This window comes from Lemur catta, chromosome 14 (genome assembly GCF_020740605.2).
Source record: "Lemur catta isolate mLemCat1 chromosome 14, mLemCat1.pri, whole genome shotgun sequence".
Lineage (NCBI taxonomy): Eukaryota > Metazoa > Chordata > Mammalia > Primates > Lemuridae > Lemur > Lemur catta.
Genome location: NC_059141.1, coordinates 26,785,865 through 26,808,758, shown reverse-complemented (window position 1 = coordinate 26,808,758; position 22,894 = coordinate 26,785,865). Strand labels below are relative to the sequence as shown.

The 22,894-nt window shown below is 44.2% G+C and overlaps 2 protein-coding genes across 4 annotated transcripts in view; one reads left to right on the top strand and one right to left on the bottom strand.

The window, feature by feature from the left end:
- The window catches only part of DNTT (DNA nucleotidylexotransferase), a 28,188-nt gene extending 20,381 nt beyond the window's left edge, over positions 1–7,807 (top strand). For 2 of the 3 annotated variants that reach the window (XM_045567851.1, XM_045567853.1), the window contains exons 7-11: positions 757–889; positions 1,991–2,099; positions 3,096–3,344; positions 5,403–5,486; positions 7,327–7,807. In XM_045567851.1, coding sequence (XP_045423807.1) covers positions 757–889; positions 1,991–2,099; positions 3,096–3,344; positions 5,403–5,486; positions 7,327–7,413 — 662 coding nt within the window. In that variant the 3' untranslated portion in view covers positions 7,414–7,807. The remainder of the gene's footprint in view (positions 1–756; positions 890–1,990; positions 2,100–3,095; positions 3,345–5,402; positions 5,487–7,326) is intronic. The other variant, XM_045567852.1, reaches the window with a different exon arrangement.
- A 1,799-nt stretch (positions 7,808–9,606) lies between these two features.
- On the bottom strand, positions 9,607–16,316 carry OPALIN (oligodendrocytic myelin paranodal and inner loop protein). The gene is made up of 5 exons (XM_045568098.1): positions 16,045–16,316; positions 14,206–14,241; positions 13,028–13,147; positions 11,519–11,575; positions 9,607–9,986 (listed from the first exon to the last, which is right to left on the bottom strand). Exons 1-5 carry the CDS (start codon positions 16,198–16,200, stop codon positions 9,810–9,812), a joined length of 546 nt encoding a protein of 181 aa, XP_045424054.1. The 5' UTR covers positions 16,201–16,316; the 3' UTR covers positions 9,607–9,809.
- Between the last annotated feature and the right edge of the window lie 6,578 nt (positions 16,317–22,894).

The window sequence follows — 22,894 nt, the reverse complement described above, 5'->3', positions numbered from 1 at the left end:
TTATCAGATTCCAGCAGAATTTAAATGGCCCCCTCTTGGGGACCCTAGACAGGAAAGCAGCGCCTTGTACTGAAGCCGAATTGATGTCCCTCCGGCTCTATGAATGTCACTGTCCCGATCCTCTCCTGGCCAATACTTCACCCGAGTCCTTGGAGATAAGCCTCCCTTCTCCTGTGCCACGCCCATACCTCCCTCCAGCCGCCTCTCTGAGAATACCCAGGTCATCAGCTCTTCATCGGGATGACCCTGAACTTTCCTGAATTCATGGCGGCCAGGCAAAGAAGCAATAAGACAAACCACCTAGAACACTCCTGCTTCAGATACCGATCCATCCTCTTCCTATTCTTGACTTTAATTTTTAAATTGATCTATCATCTTCCAACTGTGTATCTTCCCATCCCAAATATCTTCAAGCGTTACCTTTTTAAAAATAGTAGGGCACAGCTTATTGTCAAGAAGGCTGGTTCTTCATTGGAGGTCAGCTCTGAACAGTTTGGATTCCAGAGGGATATGAGATATTGTCTCCTTCTTAGGAACTTGTAAGCCTCTCCTTAGAAGGCAGAGAGCCACTGTCACCATGCAAAACGCACGACCAAAGGAACCACATGGATTACTCTTGTCTCTATGGAAACGGAGTTTGGCATTGGTGCCTGTGGCCTTGTTAGCTCTGTTTGGGGGCAGAATCCCTTCCCACTGAGGGCTGGTTGTTTCACACACGTGTCACCTTCTCCACTGACCTGTCAAATGGCCTCTCAGGATTCCACTATTATGAAGACCTTGTCAGCTGTGTGACCAGGGCAGAAGCAGAGGCTGTCAGCGTGCTGGTTAAAGAGGCCGTCTGGGCATTTCTTCCGGATGCCTTTGTCACCATGACAGGAGGGTTCCGGAGGTAAATAACTCGGGCTGCTTTGCCTCCCCTCCTCTAACACCTTCAGTGGCTCCCCATTGTGGACTGGCTTTTGAAATGGCACAAAAGGCCTTTTGTGATCTGATGCCAGCTTCTGTCCGCAGTTTTGTCTCCTGCCCCTCATGTTCCATTTTGGCAACCCCAAATGGCTTGTCATTCCCTGCACATACAGAGCTATTTCTTACCTTCTTTGCTCAGAGTTTTCTGCTTGGACTACCGTTCCTCAAATTGTCACCTGGCTCACTTCTCCTCATCCTTTAAGACACTTTAGATGCCACCTCCTCTGGAAAGCCTTCCTTGGGTCCCTCCTCCTCCATGCTGGGTTAGGGACCCCTCTTCGGTGCTCCCTGGACATCTGCCAAACCCTTTCTGCACAGAGTTACAGTGATCTGTTCCTATGTGTGCCTTTAGAGCTTAGTTCTCAGCAAAACCAGTGCATGATACCTGGCACAAAGTAGGTGCTCAAGAAATGTCGGCTGACTCAATGAATGAATGAGTGAGTGAATTCTTGACAGAATGTGTGCAGTTGTTGGATATTAAGGCCTCCATTTCAGAAAGGGATTCTTTCCCTCCCACACCTCCCTCTGCCTAACGCCCTGGCCCTTTTACCTAGCTCTTGGCCATTCTGACAGGCTAGGTTAGGGGCAAGGGAGAAAAAGGGGGAAGATCGAATCTAAGAAAATGCCCTTAATCTGTAAGATAATTCCAAGAATGCTACTTTGTATTATGTGAATACAATTCTTGGTTTGCTTGTTGTCACATCTGTCTCCCTGTGTGTGTGTGTCTGTATGTCGCTATGTGTATGCATATAGGTATGTGTGAGAGTGTAGAAGAAATAATCTTTAGTTATTTTTTGCCCACACATACATAATCATATACATACTATATATGACTTTTTTCTGTGTCATAAATTTATTTTGCAAGGAATAGAGTTGTGTAACTAAGGATATTTTGTTTAGAAAAATGTCGTGAGCATTTTGTGTCGCAAACCTTAAACATAGAGCATAGAAACAAAGGTCATTTTTTAAAACTGAGAGCTAAAAACCTAATTGACTTCCATTTTATACTATTTTTTAAAATTAGGGGAAAGAAGATCGGGCACGATGTCGATTTTTTAATTACCAGCCCAGGATCCACAGAGGAAGAAGAGGAACAACTTTTACATAAAGTGATGAACTTATGGGAAAAGAAGGTAAGAACAAAGATCAAAAATAGATGCTTGTACACTCAAGGATTGTATTAACACTGTTGAATTTTGCACATCATTTACCTTGTGATTGTATAATAACCATCTAATCAATTCCCAGTTATCTGCAACAGCTTATACAAAGCCATATGGACGGCAGTGAGACTTACCTGCTTTGGGTCCTAGAGTACATGTTGTGAATATGGACTGTATCTTGTCTATTTACACTTCCCCTATTATCAAAGGGGCCTAGGGTGGCTGTGCATTTGTGTTTGACACGCAGAGGCATTAAAACACCCAAACGAAATGAAGAACATGCACTATGGAGACCTGGGAAGTGTGTGCTGGGAAAGCCGCAGGCTTGGGAGAGGGGCCAGAACTGCAAAGGCTGGGATAAGATTGTCTAAGAGGTGTCACTGGTGCCTTGAGTTCTATGCTGGTCAATGACCCACCTGACTTTATGCTGAGATAGGAAGAAGGAAACTAATGAGGGCAAGCGGAGCCCAGCGGGAGTCACGGCTCAGAAGCCCCACTGAGGAAAGCAGACTTGAAACAGACCAGCCTACGACTGCCCAGTGGAAGAAGCTAAGCTAAACTGAGCTACCACTGCAGACACGGCCACATGCAGGGCCCTGATTCCTGTCCAGCTCTAGTGAGAGCCCCACTTCCCCGACAGACCAGAGGGCCCCATCCTACGGACCTGTAGACCCGGGTGGGCTGAGGAGGTGGGGCTGGTGTTTCTCTGGCACAGCTTCATCCTTCCTGAGTGGTTAAGTGGCTTTGACTCAGCCTCTCTAATCACTAAATTCCTTTTCTGCAGAGGGAGTATCATGTAGCCACTTCCTTAGCTCCCTTTCCTGGGGTTTCCAGGTGAGCTTATAATGCAAGGACAGACACACAGACAAGTTCTGCTCAAACCTGTGATTTCATCAACAGCCCGGTATGAGATGGAAGCTCCTCTCCATCAGGGTCTCTTTCTGACATCGTTCTGTTTCTTTTCAGGGATTACTTTTATACTGTGACCTTGTGGAGTCAACATTTGAAAAGCTCAAGTTGCCTAGCAGAAAGGTCGATGCTTTGGATCATTTTCAAAAATGTTTTCTGATTTTAAAATTGCACCATCAGAGAGTGGTGGACAGTGAGAAGTCCAGCCAGCAGGACGGGAAGACCTGGAAGGCCATCCGTGTGGACTTAGTCATGTGCCCCTACGAGCGCCGTGCCTTTGCCCTGCTGGGATGGACTGGCTCCCGGGTAAGTGCTGCGTGGACCCGTGGGACGATGTTAGCTTTCCAAAAGACATAGGTTGGGTCTAGCTGGACCCAGGGGAGAGACGATGGCAACAGAGGTTGGGGGGCAGGGGAAAGGGCAGTGCCCAGAAACTTTTAAATCGGGGTGTTCTACCTGCACACAGTCAAGTGGGACAGATTCACTTAGAACAGTTGTTCTCAGTGTGTGGTCTCCATGCCAGCAGCATCAGCCTTACCTGGGAACAAGTTGAACATGTAAATTTTCCACCCCTCCCCAGACTTCTGGAATCAGAAACTCTGGCGGTGGATCCCAGCAATCTGTGTTTGAAAAAGTCCTTCCAGGTGTTTCTGATGCTGCTCAAGTGTGAAAACCACTGAAGCAGAGAAACCAGCAAGTTGGTTAAGAGAGGAAACAACACAGTGAAGAGATAACTCACAGATTGGGAGTAAATATTTGCAAATCATATATCAGAGCAGGGGTTATTATCCAGAATATACAAGGAACTCAAACTACTCAATAAAAAAAACAAATAACCCTATAAGGAAATGAGAAAAAGATTTGAATAGACATCTCTCAAAAGAAGACATACAAATGGCCAACAGATATATGCAAAAATGCTTAACATCTCTAATCATCAGAGAAATGCAAATTAAAACCACAATGAGATATCACCTCACATCTCTTAGATCGGCTATTATTTAGATGAAAGATAACAAGCGTTGGCTAGGCTGTGGAGAAAAGGGAACCCTGATACACTGCTGGTGGTATTGTAAATTAGTACAACCATTTGAGAAAACAGTATGAAGGTTCCCCAAGAAACTAAAAATAGAACCACCATATTATCAAGCATTCCCACTACTGGGTACACACTCAAAGGAACTGAAATCAGTATGCCAAAGAGATGTCTGCAATCCTATGTTCACTGCAGCGTTATTCACAATAGCTAAGATATAGAAACAACAGAAGCCCCCAGTGGCCCAGTTCACCCCTCTCCCACCCCCAGCCTCTCCAGCTGCCCCCCACACAGTGTGAGCAGCCAGGGAGGGCAGGAGAGTGGCCCAGGGATAGGGGATGGGGGGTGACGTGCTAATCAACACCCCCGTAGCTTCACAGACCTGAAGCTACGGTGCCCAGAATCTGCTTCACCCAGATTCTTCCACAACCCTGGCTCCCTCTCTGCCCCATTATAAAGGACTGACAGTTATGAAGTGTGCCTTGTCACTCAGCCCCAGTTCATTTTCCTATGATAGGAGTTGTTCCTCGCCACTAGAGGGAGCCATTATCCCAGGTTTACTCCCTAATCCCACATGGGAAAAGATGAACTTTCTAGATCTCTGCTTCTCTTGGGGAAAACTAGCCTCAATGACAACGTTATTCGCTGCCTTCCTTTCCAAGGTTTTCCTGTCCTCTGTCTTAGGCTTCAGGTTTTGCTCCCTGGAGCCACAGAGCCCACTCCTGATCACTGGAGATGCTATGCAAGGGCAGTGACTTAGACCACCCGCTTCACAGAATCTCAGTAGGAGGGAGAGGATGTTAAAGCCAGAGGGGACCTTAGTCGTGCACTTCTCCATCCTTCCATTTGACTAACCAAAGTTCAGTAAGTCTGGGTGACTTGCCAAGAGATGCACAGTGGGGTAGGGATTTTGTTATCCAGGCTGGAATGGGTCCCCTGACTCCTCATCCTGTTTTACAATAATGATATTCAAAAAATTTTTAAAAAACCACCAAACTATTTATTATTCATCTGGCATTTACTCTAGACCATGTATTATTCTGGACAAAATGTTCACACTAGCTATTTATTCAACAAATATTTGCCATACATCTTGTATATGCCAGGCACGTTTTGAAGGAATAGGGTTATAGACAAAACAAAACACATCAGGGTTTTGTTCTCATGGAGCTTACATTCCAGTGTGCTCTGCCCTGGGGGAGAAAATCACTTTGAGAATGCTTAGTGCAGACAGAGATTTCACTAGAGGGACTTAGCTATCTTTCAACACCTACTGCTGAAGATATTCTAGACTTGACAGTAAATTATTTTAATTATCCCTTGTTCAGCAGTTTGAGCGAGACATCCGGCGCTATGCCACACATGAGCGGAGGATGATGCTGGATAACCACGGTTTATGGGACAAGACCAAGGTAGAGTTTTTTCTTCCTGGAATGGGCTACTTTGATCCTCATCCCCAAGGCTGGGTCCCTGAGCACTCTTTCTGAACTGATTTGAGTGTCTGGGGACAGTTTCCTTTGCTATGAGTGTCCTGTTCCCAGCTGATCACAGTGGGGAGCAGCTGGAAAGATCCTCACAGCTTAAGGTCCCCACCTGGCCCACAATGTACCCCAGGGGCTTTGGGATCAAAGGTGATGAGCTAATTGGGCCTCCAGAACCAGCCTAGCAGCGAACGTTAATTGAGTTTGGTGTATTCCTGGTGACTGCAATGACTAACTCCAAAGAAAACCAAGGATCCCCGCCAAGTCACAAATACCACTCAAGTACCCCTCAAATGCAGGGGGCAGCAGAATCCTGAGTGACTATGTGGGTCATTAGTGAGAGTCTCCTGCAAGAAAGAGAGCAACAGAGCTGCCCCGGGATGTAGATGAGCGGTCAGCTAGTGTCACTCACCAGCTATGTGACTCACTGAGCATGCTAACCCTGCTGCCGTCATGATCCAGTTCACGCCTCAGCAAAGCAATCACTGTATGAGCCATGCAGAGTTAGATATTCAACTGTTAAATCCACAGGTGCTAAGGGCTACTGTTCTTACAGTGGTCAAGGACACCAAAATAGGCTCTCAGGGACAATAGGACTTAAAATAACTAGAAGTAAGATTCCTTTCCCTCTAGGAGCTTCTAGTCTAAATGAAGTGTATTTAGTTAAGGGCATCTGAGTTACAAGTGTCAGAAACCAAACCCAAACTGGCATAGGCAAAAAAAATGTAATATTGGCTTCAGGTGCAGCTGCATCCAGGCGCTCGGGTAGGCTTACCTCAGTGTTGGTTTTATTCTCAGGCAGGTTTTCCCGTAAGTCCCATTCTCTCAGTTACTCCAGCAGAGAAGAGCCTCTTTCCTCAGTTCCAGCAATAATCCTGGCTGATGCACATTGGGCAGGCCTGAGTCACATGACCATCCCTGTAGCTCTGACTGGCCAGGCCTGAGTCATGTGCTTCTCCTTGGAGGTGAGCACAGCTCCACCTGACCCTCATGGACTGAAAGTAGAGAGAGGTGTTTCCCAGAGAAAAATCAAGGTGCTGATCATAGAAGAGGGGACTGTGGCTGCCCGCAGGAGAGCCTCAGACGCTGAGCATCTGAGTGGAGGCAGATTCACATAATACAATTAACGAACACTTACAAATTAACACTTAATAAACAATTCGACGTAAGCGAGTGCTTTCTATGTGCCCAGCACTGTGCTACCTACAAGAAAGGGTGGAGGGGAAGAGGTGCTTGGTTTTGAAGAGATCATGGGGCGGCCTGGTGGGGTCAGAGGCAGGTGTGGAAGGCTGGAGAAGAGGCCGACACATACACGTATCCTATAATTCCCAGCATTACACAATTCTGGGGGCACATGAAACTACCCAGAGCTTTTAAATAGATTGATGGCCTCTCCTGAAGTTCTCATTTCACTGGACTGGAGTGTGGCTCAAGCTTCCATGTTTTTTTAAATAACTCTCTTCAGGTGATTCTAATGAACAGCTTGGTTAAGGACTACAACCCATAGGAAAAATATCCCAATGCCCTTTTGCTGAATGTGTAAGGCTGTAGTAATTTTAGCTTAGTTTATTTAGTACCATATTCTTGGATGGGAAAATGTGAAAATTATGGAAGTCAGTTAAAAATGAGTTTTTATACTCTTCCGAGGGAATTATGTTTTGGCAATAATTCATTCTAACAAGGCAGTGTTACAAATAATACTTTCACTGTGTCCACACTGAGATGCTTAAGAAAAATATCTGAATGCACGTATTTCTTGTTCTGCTTTCAGAGGATATTTCTCAAAGCAGAAAGTGAAGAAGAGATTTTTGCTCATCTGGGATTGGATTACATTGAACCGTGGGAAAGAAATGCCTAGGAAAAAGTTGTCGACATTTTTTTCCCATTCTCTTCAGGTTAAATGAATTATGCTTCATATTAGCATTAATAAAAGTTGCCTCAGGAAAGTTCAAGATTCTTTAGGTCTTATTGAAATGCAGATTGCTACTAGGAATAAATAGCTTTATCACTAGTACATGGAGAATTTAAAAAGAAGAAATAAATGGCTTCAGAAACATGGTGATGCATCACCCGGTGATGGATTACGTTCTAATAGGCCATTTGTACGACTGCTGCATAGAATTCACACGGTGTTTTTCAGTGGAAATGGTGTTGTCATTGGTGGCTTATCCAAGGAAGCCAATCAAAGCCCCCTTTGCCCACAGTGTAGCTGAAGTACTGAATATCTCCAATAAAAATGGGAGGAAACAAGATGATTGAGTCTTTTCTTCTTTACTCAAATATTATAAAACATTTTTAATCACAAATGTAACTCAGTGGCAAAATAAAAAGTTTAAAGTTTGTCTTGAGAGGACAAACAGGTTTAATTAGAACATTCCAGAGGGGATTCTGGAGCTTGTGGAGTTGGGGGGGGGTGGTGAGAAAGTGCCAGTAACCTGGACATCCCTGGGACACTCTTGGTTCCAAGGCCAGGGCCAGTGTTTTATTACAAGCAAAGCAAAGCCACAGACATTTTGTAGGTTCATAAGAATGGCCATTTTACTTTTCACTTTATTACAAAATAAGTTCTTGTGCATCATAGCAGAAATAAATGACAGAAATACTGAACCTTGCTAGTTTAATAGAAACGGTTTGAAATAAAGATTCTAAGCGATGGATTATAAGTAGAATTAAAATAAGGGATCCAAATACAAGTCCTACCTTACTTTACAGGTTATAAGACTCATTCATATGGATATTTCAATCCAGCTTCACAACCCACGGTGTGGGGCAGGAGGATGAGAACTGCCTTCTCCACTCTGCAAGTGCAGAGCTGAGGCTGAGTGCCCAGCGATCTGCAGTAGGGCTCACACCTGCGAGTATCAAAGCCAAGGCCACAGCTGAGTGCTCAGTAAATCCAGAGTTCTTCGTGACATGCAAGGGATGCAGAGACAACAAGATCTCTGGGCACGTCTGTTTAAGCAGAGCCAGATCTGCTTGTCAAGACGACTGGACCCAGCAGACTTGGCACAAAACTGAATTTCACAAGGGGCTTTGAAGAGCAGATGTTGGCTCTTCAAAGTTTGGATTCCAGTGTTCCGGCTCAGAAGTATCATAAGGTCTTATGTTAAAAATTAGGCAAAATGCCTCATTATAAAGAAAAAAATGTCATTTTAATACGAAACATGGATCTCCATCAACATCATCATCTTGAAGGTTAAATGTAACACCAAAGTCTTTGTATTGGGAATTTGGAACTTGCAAGAGCCTGGCTTTTCCTGGTTCGTACAAGGACAGAGTCACATCTAGATTGGAAGATTCACAGACTCCTAGCAACCCCTAGAATCATTTTTAAATGTCAACAATTTGGATTATAAGCCATGGAGAAAGTTTGCCATAAATGTTCCCTTGGTGACCCTATGACCATGGGTAACAAATGCTGGTGATCAGCTCTTCCACTTTATCAGACAAGCAATATGGGAAGAGGTAGGAGGAAGGGGGTAGGGAGAGAGAACTAACGTCTTGAGTGCCTACTAAGTGGCAAACACTTCCCTTTATTTCTTATCTAATCTTTTTGATGAGCACATGAGGCAAGCGATATTATCTTCTCTTTTACAAAAGCAAAAACTGAGGCTCAGGAAGGTTAAACGACTTCTCCAGAGTCATACACCTTTTCAAAGATAGGTCTGACTTACTTACAAGTCCATATTCTTTCCACGGCTATACAACATGATTGAGCTATGTGCTGCCCTGTAATCAGGGAATGTGTGGGTCTACGTGTTTTCTACCCTGAGATATTCAGAAGTAAGTAACCGCTTCCTCTCACACATCCCCCATAAGTTTCATTTATATCCCAACTTGTACCAGGCTGATCTTGGCCAACACTACCATGAAAGTCATGTCTGATGGCTTTTTTGAGAAAAGGGATATGAAAAAAAGATGAGAAGGCAAGACACTCGGAAACCAAGCTGCTTTCTTAAAATCACAGAGAAAAGCAAGTTCCCACTGGGGTCAGTAACAGGACCTGAGGGCTCCATCTGGACGCACAGTGAACTCTCCTGGTGGGTCACTGTGTATTAAACCACAAAATCTGAGAGTTGGAATCAAACTTATTGGAGCTGTCCCCTAAAGAGACAAATCGATCCACAAGTGTTCCAGATCTGTAAATGAAACTTGGATTGGTTAAGAAGCAGGTTGGCATCTCTCCTCTCCAAATACAAATTCCTGGGTTTTCAGCCCGTCCCAGCTCCAGGTCTTCTCCTGGACTGAGCCACCTCATTCTAGGCTCAGTCTGGGCACAAGCCACCACAGTCCCCTCCTTCTCTCCATTTCTACGGTAGGACGGTAAGTGTCACGCACAGGCTCCTCTCTTCCTGCTACAGTCTTCACGTATATGTGAGCTTCTTGTGCTCCCATTGTGTTCTTGTCATGTGTTGGTGATCTCCTAGGATTCTTGAGGAGACAAATAGGTTTTTTAAAAATACAGCTGAGACTTCTGGTTTTGGCCAAGATGGAGTAATAGCAACCACATTTGCCCTCCCACTTGAAACAACCAAAACTCAGACAAAACATTTGAAATAATAGTTTTGAAGACACTGGACAACAGGCAGGGAAAAATAATGATCATTGAAAAACAGAAAACAAATGAGGAGGGGCCGACAATTGCCTGAGCTTACTGCCTTGGTAGAGTTTTCAGGCCATTCAACTCTCTTTTGTTTAATGTTTACATGGTATCTCTTTTCCCATCCTTTAACTTTTAGTCTATTCATGTCTTTATATTTGAAGTGGATTTTCATAGGCATCAAATAGTTGGATCTTGCTTATATAGCCAATCTGAATATTTCTGCCTTTTAATTGGGGTGTTTAGACCATTTACATTTAATATGATTATTGATATGGTTGGGTTTAAATCTACTATCTTGCTGTTAGTTTTCTATTTGTTCTGTCTGCTCATTGCTTCTTTTTTAAATCTTTTTCCACCTTATTCCATATAGATTTTAGAAGTACTTTATTAAGTTTTATAGAAAATCTATTGGGATTTACATTGGAATTACATTTGTTATATAGGTCAGTTTGTGGTTGTTTGACATCTTTATGTTATTGAGTCTTCCTATCAGGGAGCATGGTATATAACCTCCATTATTTAGGTATTATTTATTTTTTTTACTAAAGCTTTATTATTTTCCATAAAGATATTACATATTTTGTTAAATTGACTCCTCAAGAGTCTACCTATCTTTGTTACCACTGCAAAATGGTAAATTTTAAAATTACTTTTTCTAGTTATTATTGATGAGGAATGTAAATTACTTTTGTGTATTGATTTTTGTATCCAGTAAACTTGTTAAAATATCTTGTTAATTCTAACAATTTACCTGTAGATCATTTGGCTTTGCTATGTAGACAATCATATCATCTGCAAATAATGACAATTTTGTTTCTTCTTTTTAATCTTAATGCTTCCTATTTCTTTTTCTTATCCTGCTACATTGACTAAGACCTAAAGTACAATATTGAATAGAGTGATATTAGTGAACATCCTTGTTTTATTTCTGATATTTCAGAGAATGCTTTCAACATTTTACCCTTAGGTAAGATGTTTGCTATAATTTTTTTCAAAAGATATCTCTCAAGTTAAGGAAGTTTCTGTTCTATTTTTAGTTTGCTAAGCAGAGTTCATATCACAAATGACTATGGAATTTTTTTGAACTCTCTTCTTCTATTGAGATGGTCATATGATTTTTCTCTTTTAATTTTTCAGTGAAATAAATTATACTAAATTGATTTTCTAATATTAAATCAACCCCAATTTCTGTTCAGCCAATAAAAATACACTGAGAATCTCTTTTGAGCTTGCACTTCACTTGGTCATCTCCTTTCCACACGTGCTCACACTGTATTTCTTTTGCACATGAAAGACTTTAAAACTCTTAGCTTGTTTACTGTGTGGATGATACATAGAGATTATAACCAAGAGTTCTTACCTCAGATATCTTGGGACTTTCATCGATTTCTGAAATTTCACATGGTCTTTCACTTTCCTAAATTGTTTTTAAAAAAAGAAAGAAAAAGAAAAGAAAAAGAAGTAAAGGGTCACAGCGTTTGACTATAACCATGATAAAATCAGTGATTCTTAAACTTGAGTGCACAGCATAACAAACAAAACAAAACAAAATAAACACACAAATAGCTAATAACTCCTCCCTTCCCCATAAAAAAATCCCAAAACAAAACCAAGAAATGTCATTATGAGTTACTTCAAAAATAATCCAGAGTGGGGGTAGAAATTAAACAAGATTGGTCATGAGTTGATATTAATAATTGGGTTCATTATACTATTCTCTCTATTTTAGTATATATTTTAAATTATCCATAATAAAAAGGTTTTTTCTAAAAAAAAAAAAGATCAATGCCACAGCTCTGTTGTCCAGAAATTCTGGTTTAATTGGTTTTGGTGATTGGTATTTTTTTAACCTCCTAGGTAATTTTAAAGTGCACTAAAGGTTGAGAAACTATTACTTAAATAAATAATACCACCACCCATCACAATACTTCTTAATGTGTTTATTTAAAGTTTATAACTTGTCAACGTATCTTTACATGTGATGTGAAGATGTAAAGATGTTCATCATTCCTGGTCTCATTCCATCTACAATGTTGCCTATCTCTTAAAATAGGGAGGGTGTTTTTATGACTTCTGTTTTGGAGATGAACTAACCGAGGCATAGAAAATGTTAAGTCGCTTGTCCAGGATCATATACTCCTAAATCATGAAGTGGCAGAGTCAGGATTAGAACCTTGATTTTCTGTTTTGTCATTAATGCTTACCAGTATGAGAACAACCATGAATGTTCATAAATAGAGAATGGAATTGGAACCCAGAGTCCACATGACACAGTTGTATCACAACCGTGAAACCTTGTTGGACATTGTCTTGGTGGCCTTTGAATTCTGAGCACGGTCCCCAGAGCAATCTGGCATTTGGTGGGATCTGAGGTGTGATGGATGTAGATTCCCTTGTGAATTATACATGCTCAGATGTGGGAAAAGGACAAAGACAAATAGAGCCACATACTTCTGGATCTATCCCTACCCTAGGCACCTCAGCATCTTTTTGTCTCCCATCTTTGCTAACATTATCTCCATCCTCCCTTTGTGAAGCTTGTGCTCCTTTGTTTCTCAACTTTAGAAAACATACCCATTGTACAGACGTGTTTGCCATGGCAAAAAAAATCCTTCTCCACTGCTACTTTTTGCCATGCCAAATACCGTCCTTATTGCCAGTATTTCCTCAACTGACCTGAGGGTTTATGCCAAATCTGCCTGGTGCTTAATGTCATGTTTGAGATGGAAATGATGGCACAGAAGCTTCTACCATCTTGTCCTCAGGAAATAGACATGGCTCTGAATTCTTACACCCTTAGCCCAAAAGCCAGTTCACTGAAATACTGATCCCTGCTTACACATCCAGACCCAAAGTAGCTGGTAATCACCTCCATGGACTCAAGGCTACTTCTTCTTCGGTGGATCCAAGTCAACAGCAAAGCCACCAGCAGGGCTGTGGCCACGATGGATGGGATGCCTGCCGCTAATCCGACAGACGGCCCGCAGTCCTGGCACCGAGAGAAAAACAGAGTCAGGGGAAGCCCAGATTCTTCAAGAACAAAGGAAAAAGTCAATAGATTTGAATCTATTGAATCCATTTGGCATGGACCCTAAATGTCATACATAATATCAAAAGGGTAATGAAATAATGTGAAAAAATGTTTGTAACACACGTGACAAATGACTTGTTTTCACGGGCCTTATTTTACACAGTTCAAATCAATTGGAAAGGCGAGAATCCAGTGGAAACATGGGCCAAGGGTGTGCACAGGCATTCCTAGGGAAAGAGACACAACTGCCTCCCCAAGACAGGAAAAGAGCTAAGGTACGATTCAGAGCAACAGATACCAGTTTCACCTGTGAGTTTGGCAAAAGGTAAAAGCTTTTATTGTATATCATACCATGTTGACGTGAATTTTTAAAACCTTATTTACACTACATGCATTAACAAATTGACTTTCAAATTCTCACTTTGCTTTGATCTGAGTGGAAATAGACATTTTCAGATTTGCAGATTATCTGGAAATATTGAAGATAATCTGCAGAATCCCTATAAATGTGTAACTCACATAATGCTGCCTTCTCCTTCACATTGGGGGGGGTGATTTTATTGAAGTCTAAAAAAAGTATATGAATCATAAATATAGAGGTTGATGGCTTTCCATGTGAGGCACACACCCATGTAACCCACACCCAGATCAAGAAGCAGAACATCACAGCAGTCCAGAAGCCCCTGGGACACCCCCAGTCTCCGTGTGCCCCCTATCCTGAAATCTATCACTGTGAATTCGTTTTGTCTGTTTTTCAACATCATATAGATGCACATAAGGTATGTACTCTTTCGTCTCTGGCTCAACACTTTGTGAAAGCCTCTGTGATTTTGCACGTTCTCACTTTCGAGCTAAGTTGGTCATAAGAATAGCTGTTGAGCCAGGTTCTGTGATTGGCAATAGTTCAGCTATCTAACTTGAATCCTCACGGCAAATGCACGAGATGGGTAGAGTTTTATTATCTTCCTTTTATAAATGACCAAACTGAGGCTCAGTAAGCTAAGTGATACACTTACCACTTCTTTCCCGCCCGTGACAACAGGAGAGGAGGTCTGCGTGGAAAAAGAACACGTGTTGCAAAAGAACGAGACTATAGAGTACACATTATATAAGACAGTCTGCCAAAGGTTAGGCCATAAGGCCTAAAGTTTACCCCTTCACTAAACTTTCTGTTAACAACAACAACAACAACTGCCAAGTAGAACCTTACTTGATTGCTTCCCAGCTAAGAATTGGAATAAAATTTGGCTACAAAGAGAAAGAATTGAGAAATTCAGGTGATGTCTTCATTATTCACCCTGTGGATTTTCCATTCTGTCTTCAGATGATAGAAATTTGCTTGGGATGGCTTTGACCAAAAAAAGGGGGGGAGGAATTAACTCTAAGGATGTAGGGGTGCCCTGTGGAGCCCCAGGACAGATGGGAAGCTGGCTTCTCCAGGGACCAGAGCTAGGGATGGGGAACTTGTCAGGACCGAAGCCACGCCCCCATCTCTCCAGGGCAGCATGGCCTTGGCCTTCCACCTGTGCTCTTCTCTGCCTGTTTGCTTCTTTTCTCTCTCTCTCCCTCTCTCTCTGTCTCTCTCCTACCCTCAGGAACACCTGCCAATTGTACCAGCTAACACTGTGGAGCATTTAGTATACGCCAGGCTGTTCAAGCACTTTTTCCGTATTGACTCATTTATTTTTCTCAACACTTTGTGAAAGCCTCTGTGATTTTGCATGTTCTTACTTTTTAGCTAAGTTGGTCATAAGAATAATTGTTGAAGAAAAAGTGAAGCATGACTGTAATGATCCCCATTTTACAGATGAGAAGAGTGAGGCACAGAGACATGAAGTACCATGTGCAAGGTCACACAACCCCAGGTGGCAGACCCCAATCCAGCTGGCTCCAGGGCCCATGCTCTTAACCACCGTGCTGCCTCCACGCCTGGTACAGCGTCCCAACCCAGTGTTTCCCTTGACAGTTCAGTACGGCCCAGCAGGGACTGACTTGAGTTGGTGGCTCCATTCCAAACTCCCTGCAGAGCAGCTGTGATCTAGATAGCCTTTTCTCCCCTACTTCCCGGTGATATTATTCTCTTTTAATAATCATGTAACTTTTCAGAAAAATTTGGCACAGCCAAACCCACTAAAAAAACTGGTCTAGGAAAATACCTTGCTCAATCACAACAGCACTACTGATTAGAAAACAACCCTGGCTGTTAGTGTTTTCTCTACACAGTGTGAGAACAGAAGATGGAAGATGAACCATGGATTGAAACTGTACACCATCGACAGCTGAAAAATCTCTATTTTTACTTGCAACTAAACGCCATGATCGATAGCCCTAAAATGTTCATTCTTGTTGACCCAACCATTTCTTTTCTAGAGTAAATACTAAGGAAATAGTCTTAAATGCAGACAAAGATTATCTATTAATATAATGGCATTTATCACAAAAGTATTCCTCATTATAATTAAAGCAGTAATTCACTTGAAGAAATGTTATGTGACCATCCTCAGTTGTGGTTATAAAGACTGGTGGAAAACATTTGTGATATAAATTATATGGAGAGTAAATAGTACAAAGACAACAAAAGTCGAAATTTATGCAAAGTCAAACAGGACAGGAAGGGGTTACACAAGTGTTTTCTGCTGATAAAATTTAGGGTTTCTGTTGGTTTTTTTCCCCCTTTTTTCCTTTTCCTACAAGTTTTATAATTGGAAAAAATTTCTCTTAGCACCCCTCAGCTGCTCCCTGCCTTTGAAAGACGGTGTCTGTGCGAGAGGCTTATGTGACGGAGTCCTGGAGGCCCACTGTGAGTTCTGCACTGGTCCCTGACTTACCTGGTGAGCGGGGGCTGCTATACTCACCGTGTTCCCTGGCAGCGTGAAGTTCAGTGAAAAGCTCTGCAAGAGAGAAGGACATGGGCAAGCTCCCTTCCCCTCCCCCACCTGTCTCGTAAGGCAGGACTCCCAAATGGCTCTGTCCTTGTGACTTACATCCAACCTGAAAGATGGTCCCAACATAGGCCAGATTGATGAAACGCTTGTTTTAGTTAACTTACTGGTGGATTGGGATTCGGATGGGTTAGTAAATGAGAAAATCTGTGACCAAAAGTGTTTTAAGCACCTGCAATGTATACTTCCCCCTGAGCCTGCCCTGAGGAGCATGTCCTTCGGTTCAGGTGGCCCCATCAGCCAGCATGCTGCAGGGGGGACTCTGCTCACTTCTGTCTCTTGGCAATTGTGCACCCACATTTTAGAGAGAACAACCCAAGACTCAAGAATTAGAATGGGTTGCCCAAGTTCACACTTGTTAGCTGTCACCAGGACCTGGGTCTTCTGGTGACAACCTCTTTCCACCACTCCACAAGGCTTCCGAACAAGTCCTGTGGTTTCTGTGGATGAAGCAGAGCGCCCAGACTTACAGCACTAAGCACCTCTTCTGGGACGATGTTAGAACAAGAGGGACATCTAGGCCTCTTAGGTCAGGGTCCTCTTGCTCAAGGGATGTCACCACTGCCCTTCATGCCAACACCATCCAAGCCAACAGGTGCTGCAAGGGACTGAACGCAGCTGCCCGGAGCCTTATCTCATCCGTGAGCACTGGGCTCTGATGTCAGCAGGCCAAGACAAAGCTGCCTTTGGGAGGACGGCAGCAACAAGCGGGCCGTTGCATGCGCTGTTTATCAACATCTGGATGACGAAGATTTGGGCCAATTTCAGAAAAACATTCATATTTTGTAGAAACACAGTACAGTGCTCTCATGGAGAGAAAAACATTACGTAAATCGGGGTGGAGAAGAATCTGACGCAGTGCCCTTTCGAGACGCAGCTGGGTGGGGTGAGGCAACCCTGGGCTTGGAGCCACCTGATCTCAGTTCAAGTCCAGACTCAGCCGCTTAGTAGCTACGTGGTCTTAGATAAGTCACCCAGACTCTCTGGTCTCCATTTCCTCACAACAGATCTATTCTCCCAGGCTCAGTTTTCCCATCCTTAAAATGGGATGTTCTTAACTTGCCCTGCCCACTTCACAGGATGAGCCCCAAGGAAATACTGTCATGTTGGTGGCAGCTCCTTCCAAATGCTAAAATACTCCCGGCCTGTGGGGGATCACATGGTGGTGACATATTCTTTGTGGCCTGGCCAGCACAGCGCTAGACATACGAAAGCTACCTGGGAAGTTCTCTGGGATGGAATCGCAAGCATGAATTAGCAATAGTCGAAGTAGCAGAATTTGATACCATACACATTGCTTATTGCTGGTCTGAGCACTATGGAACAGCTACATACTGATCCTGAAGGCACTTTGGGATCTCAGAGGCTGCGTGGCCCTTGTGACGAGTGTGGTTTGTGAGGGGGTAAAGGGAGAGAGGGGATAAAAACTCACTGTTATTGAGGATGTGCCGCGTATCAGACACCTACTCGTAACCCCCCATGAGGGGAGCACTGTTGTCCCAACATCAAGGACGTTTCTGTGGTCAAGATAGGTGTCTAAAGGTCACCAGCTTGGAAGTGGCAGAGATCAGGTTAGATCACAGATCTTCCTGACTCCAAAGCCTGAATTCAACTCCTTTCAATAATCCTTTTTAAAAAGATTCCACACGTAAGTGAGATCAAGCATTATTTTCTCTTTGTGTTGGGCTTATTTCATGTAGCATAATGTCCTCCAGGACTAAACAGGGCAGCCGTGGCAGACAGCAGGGCTCCTCCTTTTGTAAGGCTAATATTCCATCGTCTCTATATACACCATGGATTCTCGACCCACTTGTCCATTGACGGACACCCAGGATGTTTCCATAATCCTTTAATAAAGCAATCACAGAAGCCTCCACTGTCTTCCCTGTTAACTTAGCAAACTTCATTTGATTGAGTCACAACCACATACATGTCACAAGTCAGCGAGAAAGGTGGAATGTTTCTGATGCAAGTTTGAGCATCTGTGTTGCCAATAATGCAGCCAAAGACAGATGAAACAGATACGAAAGATGAAAGCATTGGTGAGACCCATTGCTTCAACTAGAAAATGAACATAGCTAACAACACATCTCCTCTCTACCCTTGTTGCATGTGGGAGTTTAAAAACAAAACCTTAATATCAAAATAAAAGATGAGATTAGCAAATATTAGAAGAGAATTTAAAAAATAATTAGTATTTTGCATATAGGAAAACAATTAAAAGCCAAGCTCCTTGACTTCATTATACTGAGAGTGCAGTTACATTTGATTGATTTAGGAGACATGAGCTGTAGAAGCCTGGGGACTGTTTGTTACAGAGAGGAGTGAGGGTTAGGCTGAGAGGAGATGCCAGCTCTCACTCACCATTTCCGACAGCTTCCCAGGAACCTTCTCCAAACACTGTGGTTGGCAAGTTCCTTTCTTGCTGGTGTTATGGGCTTGTGTCTCCCATTTGTAGGAACATCCGGCTGGGAGAGCTGGGGAGGCAGGGTGAGAGGTGGCTCCAAGAGAGCCCTGGCCAAGCCATGTATGGGCAGGGGAGTAGCCAAGTCCTCGGCCTGTCCCTCGAGGAAGATGGGCTGCTGCATCTGGCCCGGGTCACCCACCCTCTTTGCCCTCATTTTCCGTCCTTCTTGCTTTTCACGCTGCTTCCTTGGCTACGTCTCCATCTCAGCAAAAAAGCCACAGCTGGCCTGAGAGCTTGGGGGCTTCTGCAGCCTGCAGCTCTTTGGAAACAATGGGTTACACATGTCTGAGGCCGGCTACTCTGCCCCCAGCTGACAGCATCCACATTAACCACGGCCCCGACCAGGATGGAGTCAACACATTACCAGCATCAACATCTAGGGTGCCTGGAGGAGGGTGTGGGGTCCCGTCCTGAGTTTGAGGCAGGGCTCCAGCTGCCGTGGGGATAGCACACTCACTGGTCACACTGGTCAGTGAGCTGCTGGGTGGAAGTTCGGCCTCACCCCCATTCTGCTCTCATGTTTTGAGACCCCCAGAGCTGGAGCGAGCTGTGGACACAGGCTGCTCCGTGTCTTAGGATTTCTCTGTTAGGAGTCTGCTTCTTCAAGACAGTGAATGAGCTGCCAGCTAAACAACAGAATGAAACCAATAATTTGGTCATTTAAATGAAAACCACTCTGAAAGGAGCAAGCAGGGGTGTCAGGGGAGAGTGACTGCTTTAGATGACTGTGGGAGGTGGGAGGTGGCAATTCAGCTGCACATGAAAGATGAGAAGAGGGCAGACCTGGAGGGGTTGAGGGGAGGGAGTCCCCTGCAGAGGGCACAGCGAACGCACAGCCCTGCAAGCTGGGGGGGCTCCCAGGGCTGGAAGGAGGGGTGTAGCTGGAGGAACACAGACCAGGGAGTGACCCAGAAGGGGCAAAGGACAGAGTGAGTCTGGGCCCTTTTGCTGCGGCAGTGGAGGGAGTGGTAAGGTTTTCATCCTTAGAACAACAGGAAGCCTCTCGAGAGTTCTGAGCGGGAGAGAGGCATGATCTAATGCTGGAGACACATCACCCCGGCGTCTCTGAGGAGCGTGGATTACAGGGCAAGAGAGTGGAAGCCGGCGCTGGCCACAGAGTCCAAGTGAGTGACAAGGTGGACACGGGGAGCAGTGACTGGGCGTGCGGCTTACTGTGGGGGTGGAGGTGGTGGCACTTGATAGCAAAAGCAGGGGCCAGGAGAGGGGAGAGAAAGCTGAGAGAAAGAGCAGAGTAAAGCCAACTCCTGGGTCTAATAGAGGAGATGGAGACCCCCTTGCTTAGGCAGGTCACACGGCTCTGGGTGTGGGATCCAGAGCTCCGTTCCTGCTCCTGAGTAGCCGTCCGAGCTGTCCGAGCGGGGGCGCCAAGGAGGCGAGTGATAGACATGGATCCTGGTCATTTTCCTATCTATGACTGTCACGTATGAGACGCATTACTGCTGCCCACCAAATAGTCTAGTTCACCTTGTTTTTAATATGAAGCCAATTAGCCCTATGACTTGCTTTGGCCAATGAAATGCAAGTAGATGTCATATGTCACTTCCACAGAGTTTTAAGAGCCAGTGTGTGATTTGTCACCTTCTCTTTCCTTCTGCCATAAAATCCAGCAATGCTCCGATGATGCTGCTCCATCAGCCAGGCCTGGCTGAGGCTGATATGGAAGAGCTTCCAGATACCCAGAAATGAACATGTAGTACGGACAAGAAATTATCTTGCTTATGTAAAGGCCCTGAGATTTGGGACTTGTTTGTCGTTGCAGCATAAGCTCAGCTGTGCTGACTGATACGCCGGCATTCATCCCCGGGCACCACTGGGGCTCATCGCTGGGTCCAAAAGATGAACCTTGGCTGAGATTTATAGCTGGCTAGCTGTATACATATATATATTACTGGTGACTGCAAAGGGGCAGACAAATCACTAAATCTTGAGATTCTACGTTATAACACAAAATAATTGCATGTGTTAAAGGATTTTGCATTGAGACCAATCTGAGTGTTTGTAAAAGTGTGGTCCTATATTACCCTTCTGTAATATAATTCACAAAACTCCAAACATACCCCAAAGCCTCTTCATCGAGTCAATCTGAAAAGGTTTCCTTTATCAGATGGAGGCTCTGTCCTTGTGTTAGAAAGGACCCTGTTTCTGTCAGGGTCCCTGCAGGAGGCAAGTGATGTACTCAGTTTACTGGATTTGAGAAGGGCTTATTAAAGGGACTACTTATAAAGGTCCCCCTTTGGCGGACAGGCAGTACCCCGGGGTTAGATCAGTAGCTTTCATTACCACCCCTAGGCCTGAAGTGGCAAATGGAGGAAGGGGCTGCCAGGGCCCAGAGAGAGAGGGGGTCACCTTATGGGAGCTGTGTCCTTTGGTCTTGCATGTCAGATGTAGTCCTCAGGCGCACGGCATGGCCAGGGGAGAAGGATGGAGGGAGAGTTGTGGGGACAAACAAAAGATGTCTACCACATCTGGAACCATCGCAGCGGCAGCTGTCTTCACAACAGTTAGGTTGTCAGATTTCCAGCTTGTTTTGGTCCAAGCAAAGGGACAAGTTTGAAAGCCATCTTTAGCTTTGCTCATGACTTTCTGCGTCCAGTAGTGAACTCTTTTCTGGATCTAGGCGCTTGGGTACTCACCAGAGAGAATAAGGCCACAGAGAAGGGCTCCCTCTTACTGTCCTCCTCAAGCTCTTGTGCTGTTGGAGGAAATGATCAGCAAGAGGACCCCTCTTATCTGAACTAGTAACACAAACCCAGAACACACCCATAAATCCACATTCTTTAATGAAACCATCCTTTCTAGACAGAGACATCTGTTAGCTGCTCTCCACGGTCTCTTTGAAACTGACATCATTTCACAAAATGTAAAATTACACAAAATAAAAAATACCCATATATTTATAGATAACACTTTAAATAGTGTTTCTTTTTTTAAAAAAGAAACCTTTCAGGCATTTGGGATTCCTATTCAGTTCAGTTTACAACTGTAAAAACACCTGCTAAAGCCAAGGGAACATTTGTTCACAAACTGAACACTAACAACACCAAGAACTATTTGAGAGTTAGCAAATGGACCTGATCAATGGAAAATCCCAATGGCAATCTGCCAGTTAGCAAGATTTTACAAATTATTTAAACAGGCTGAACAATTGGTGAGTAATGTGAAACTTTAGAGGGAAATAGGGAAATAGAAGTACAGGGAAACTTTACCTTAGGGGAAAATAGAGGGAATAGTGAATTCACGAACAGCCTCACTTTCTCTGTTTGCAGAAATTCTACCGGCTACAGTTAATTCCAGATTTCACCCTGCCCTGTGATCCAGGTTCTAACTTCTGCTAGGCGAGATTACACCAGAATTAGACCAGGCTGGACCCCAAATACTTCATCAGGTGGTTTGTCCTAAGACAGTTCCCTGAACTGAAGCTAGTTTTGCAGCTCTGTGTCATCCTCAAGGCCTGGCACCCAATTAAAGGGCAAAGCAGGCGAACCACCATCCTCCTCCTCTGTCATCTGCCTTGAGGACGTGTGCAGGCAGGTCACTCGGCAATTGCAAGTGCCAAGGCAGGGGCCTGAGTCTTTCTCTTGCAAAGCCAGCCTTGAGGCTCTTTGCAGAACCTGCCTCATGCACAGATCCCCAGAAGGGTGCCCCAGCTGAATCAGAGCTTGTCTTTTCTGGGAATACATCACTCACAGAAGGCTAAATAAAGGTCTTCATAAGGGTTGCATTGTTGCAGATTGGCCGTATGGTGACAACTGTTGAAGCTGTGTCCTTTTGAAAAACGTTCACACTAAAGTGATAAAAAGAATTGTCATTGTTTCACAAGGGCGGTCAATGCTGAGGCTGCACCCACTGTATTTCTGATTCCCTCCCCCTTTCCTATGGAATTCTTTACTCTTATTTAGATTTCTAGAGGTTGAAACTCCAGAATTTTCATCTCTTTGGAGAATGACCCTTAACAGCCACCTTATGTATCCTGATTCCAGTTTCGGCTTTGACAGACAAGATGAGACCAAATGAAAACCTCAGAAAATGCAAAAATCAGAGAAGGAATCTGCCGGAACAGGCAGGTGGGATCTGAACCACAAGATAGGCTGCTCCGTTTGCTGTGCTGACACTCACCCTGGGCAGGGTCTGCCCACGACGTGAGGGTGGGGGCTCAGTCCAGGGCCAAGACAGCCAGGGCACAGGTGTAGAGGGGACGCTGGTCCTGGGGGCCGCACAGTAAAGCTATGACCAGCGGGGCTGGCGTTTGTCACACTGCATTGATTAAGGCTTTGA

What these genes read in the sequence shown, in the direction of transcription:
- OPALIN (XM_045568098.1), bottom strand. Translation starts at nt 16,200, where the DNA reads ATGTTGGGACCATCTTTCAGGTTGGATGTAAGTCACAAGGACAGAGCC. An exon ending in TCACGCTGCCAGGGAACACG is followed by an intron (nt 14,242 to 16,044) that starts GTGAGTATAGCA and finishes TTTTCCACGCAG; the next exon opens with ACCTCCTCTCCTGTTGTCAC. An exon ending in GTAGCCTTGAGTCCATGGAG is followed by an intron (nt 11,576 to 13,027) that starts GTGATTACCAGC and finishes AAAACAATTTAG; the next exon opens with GAAAGTGAAAGACCATGTGA.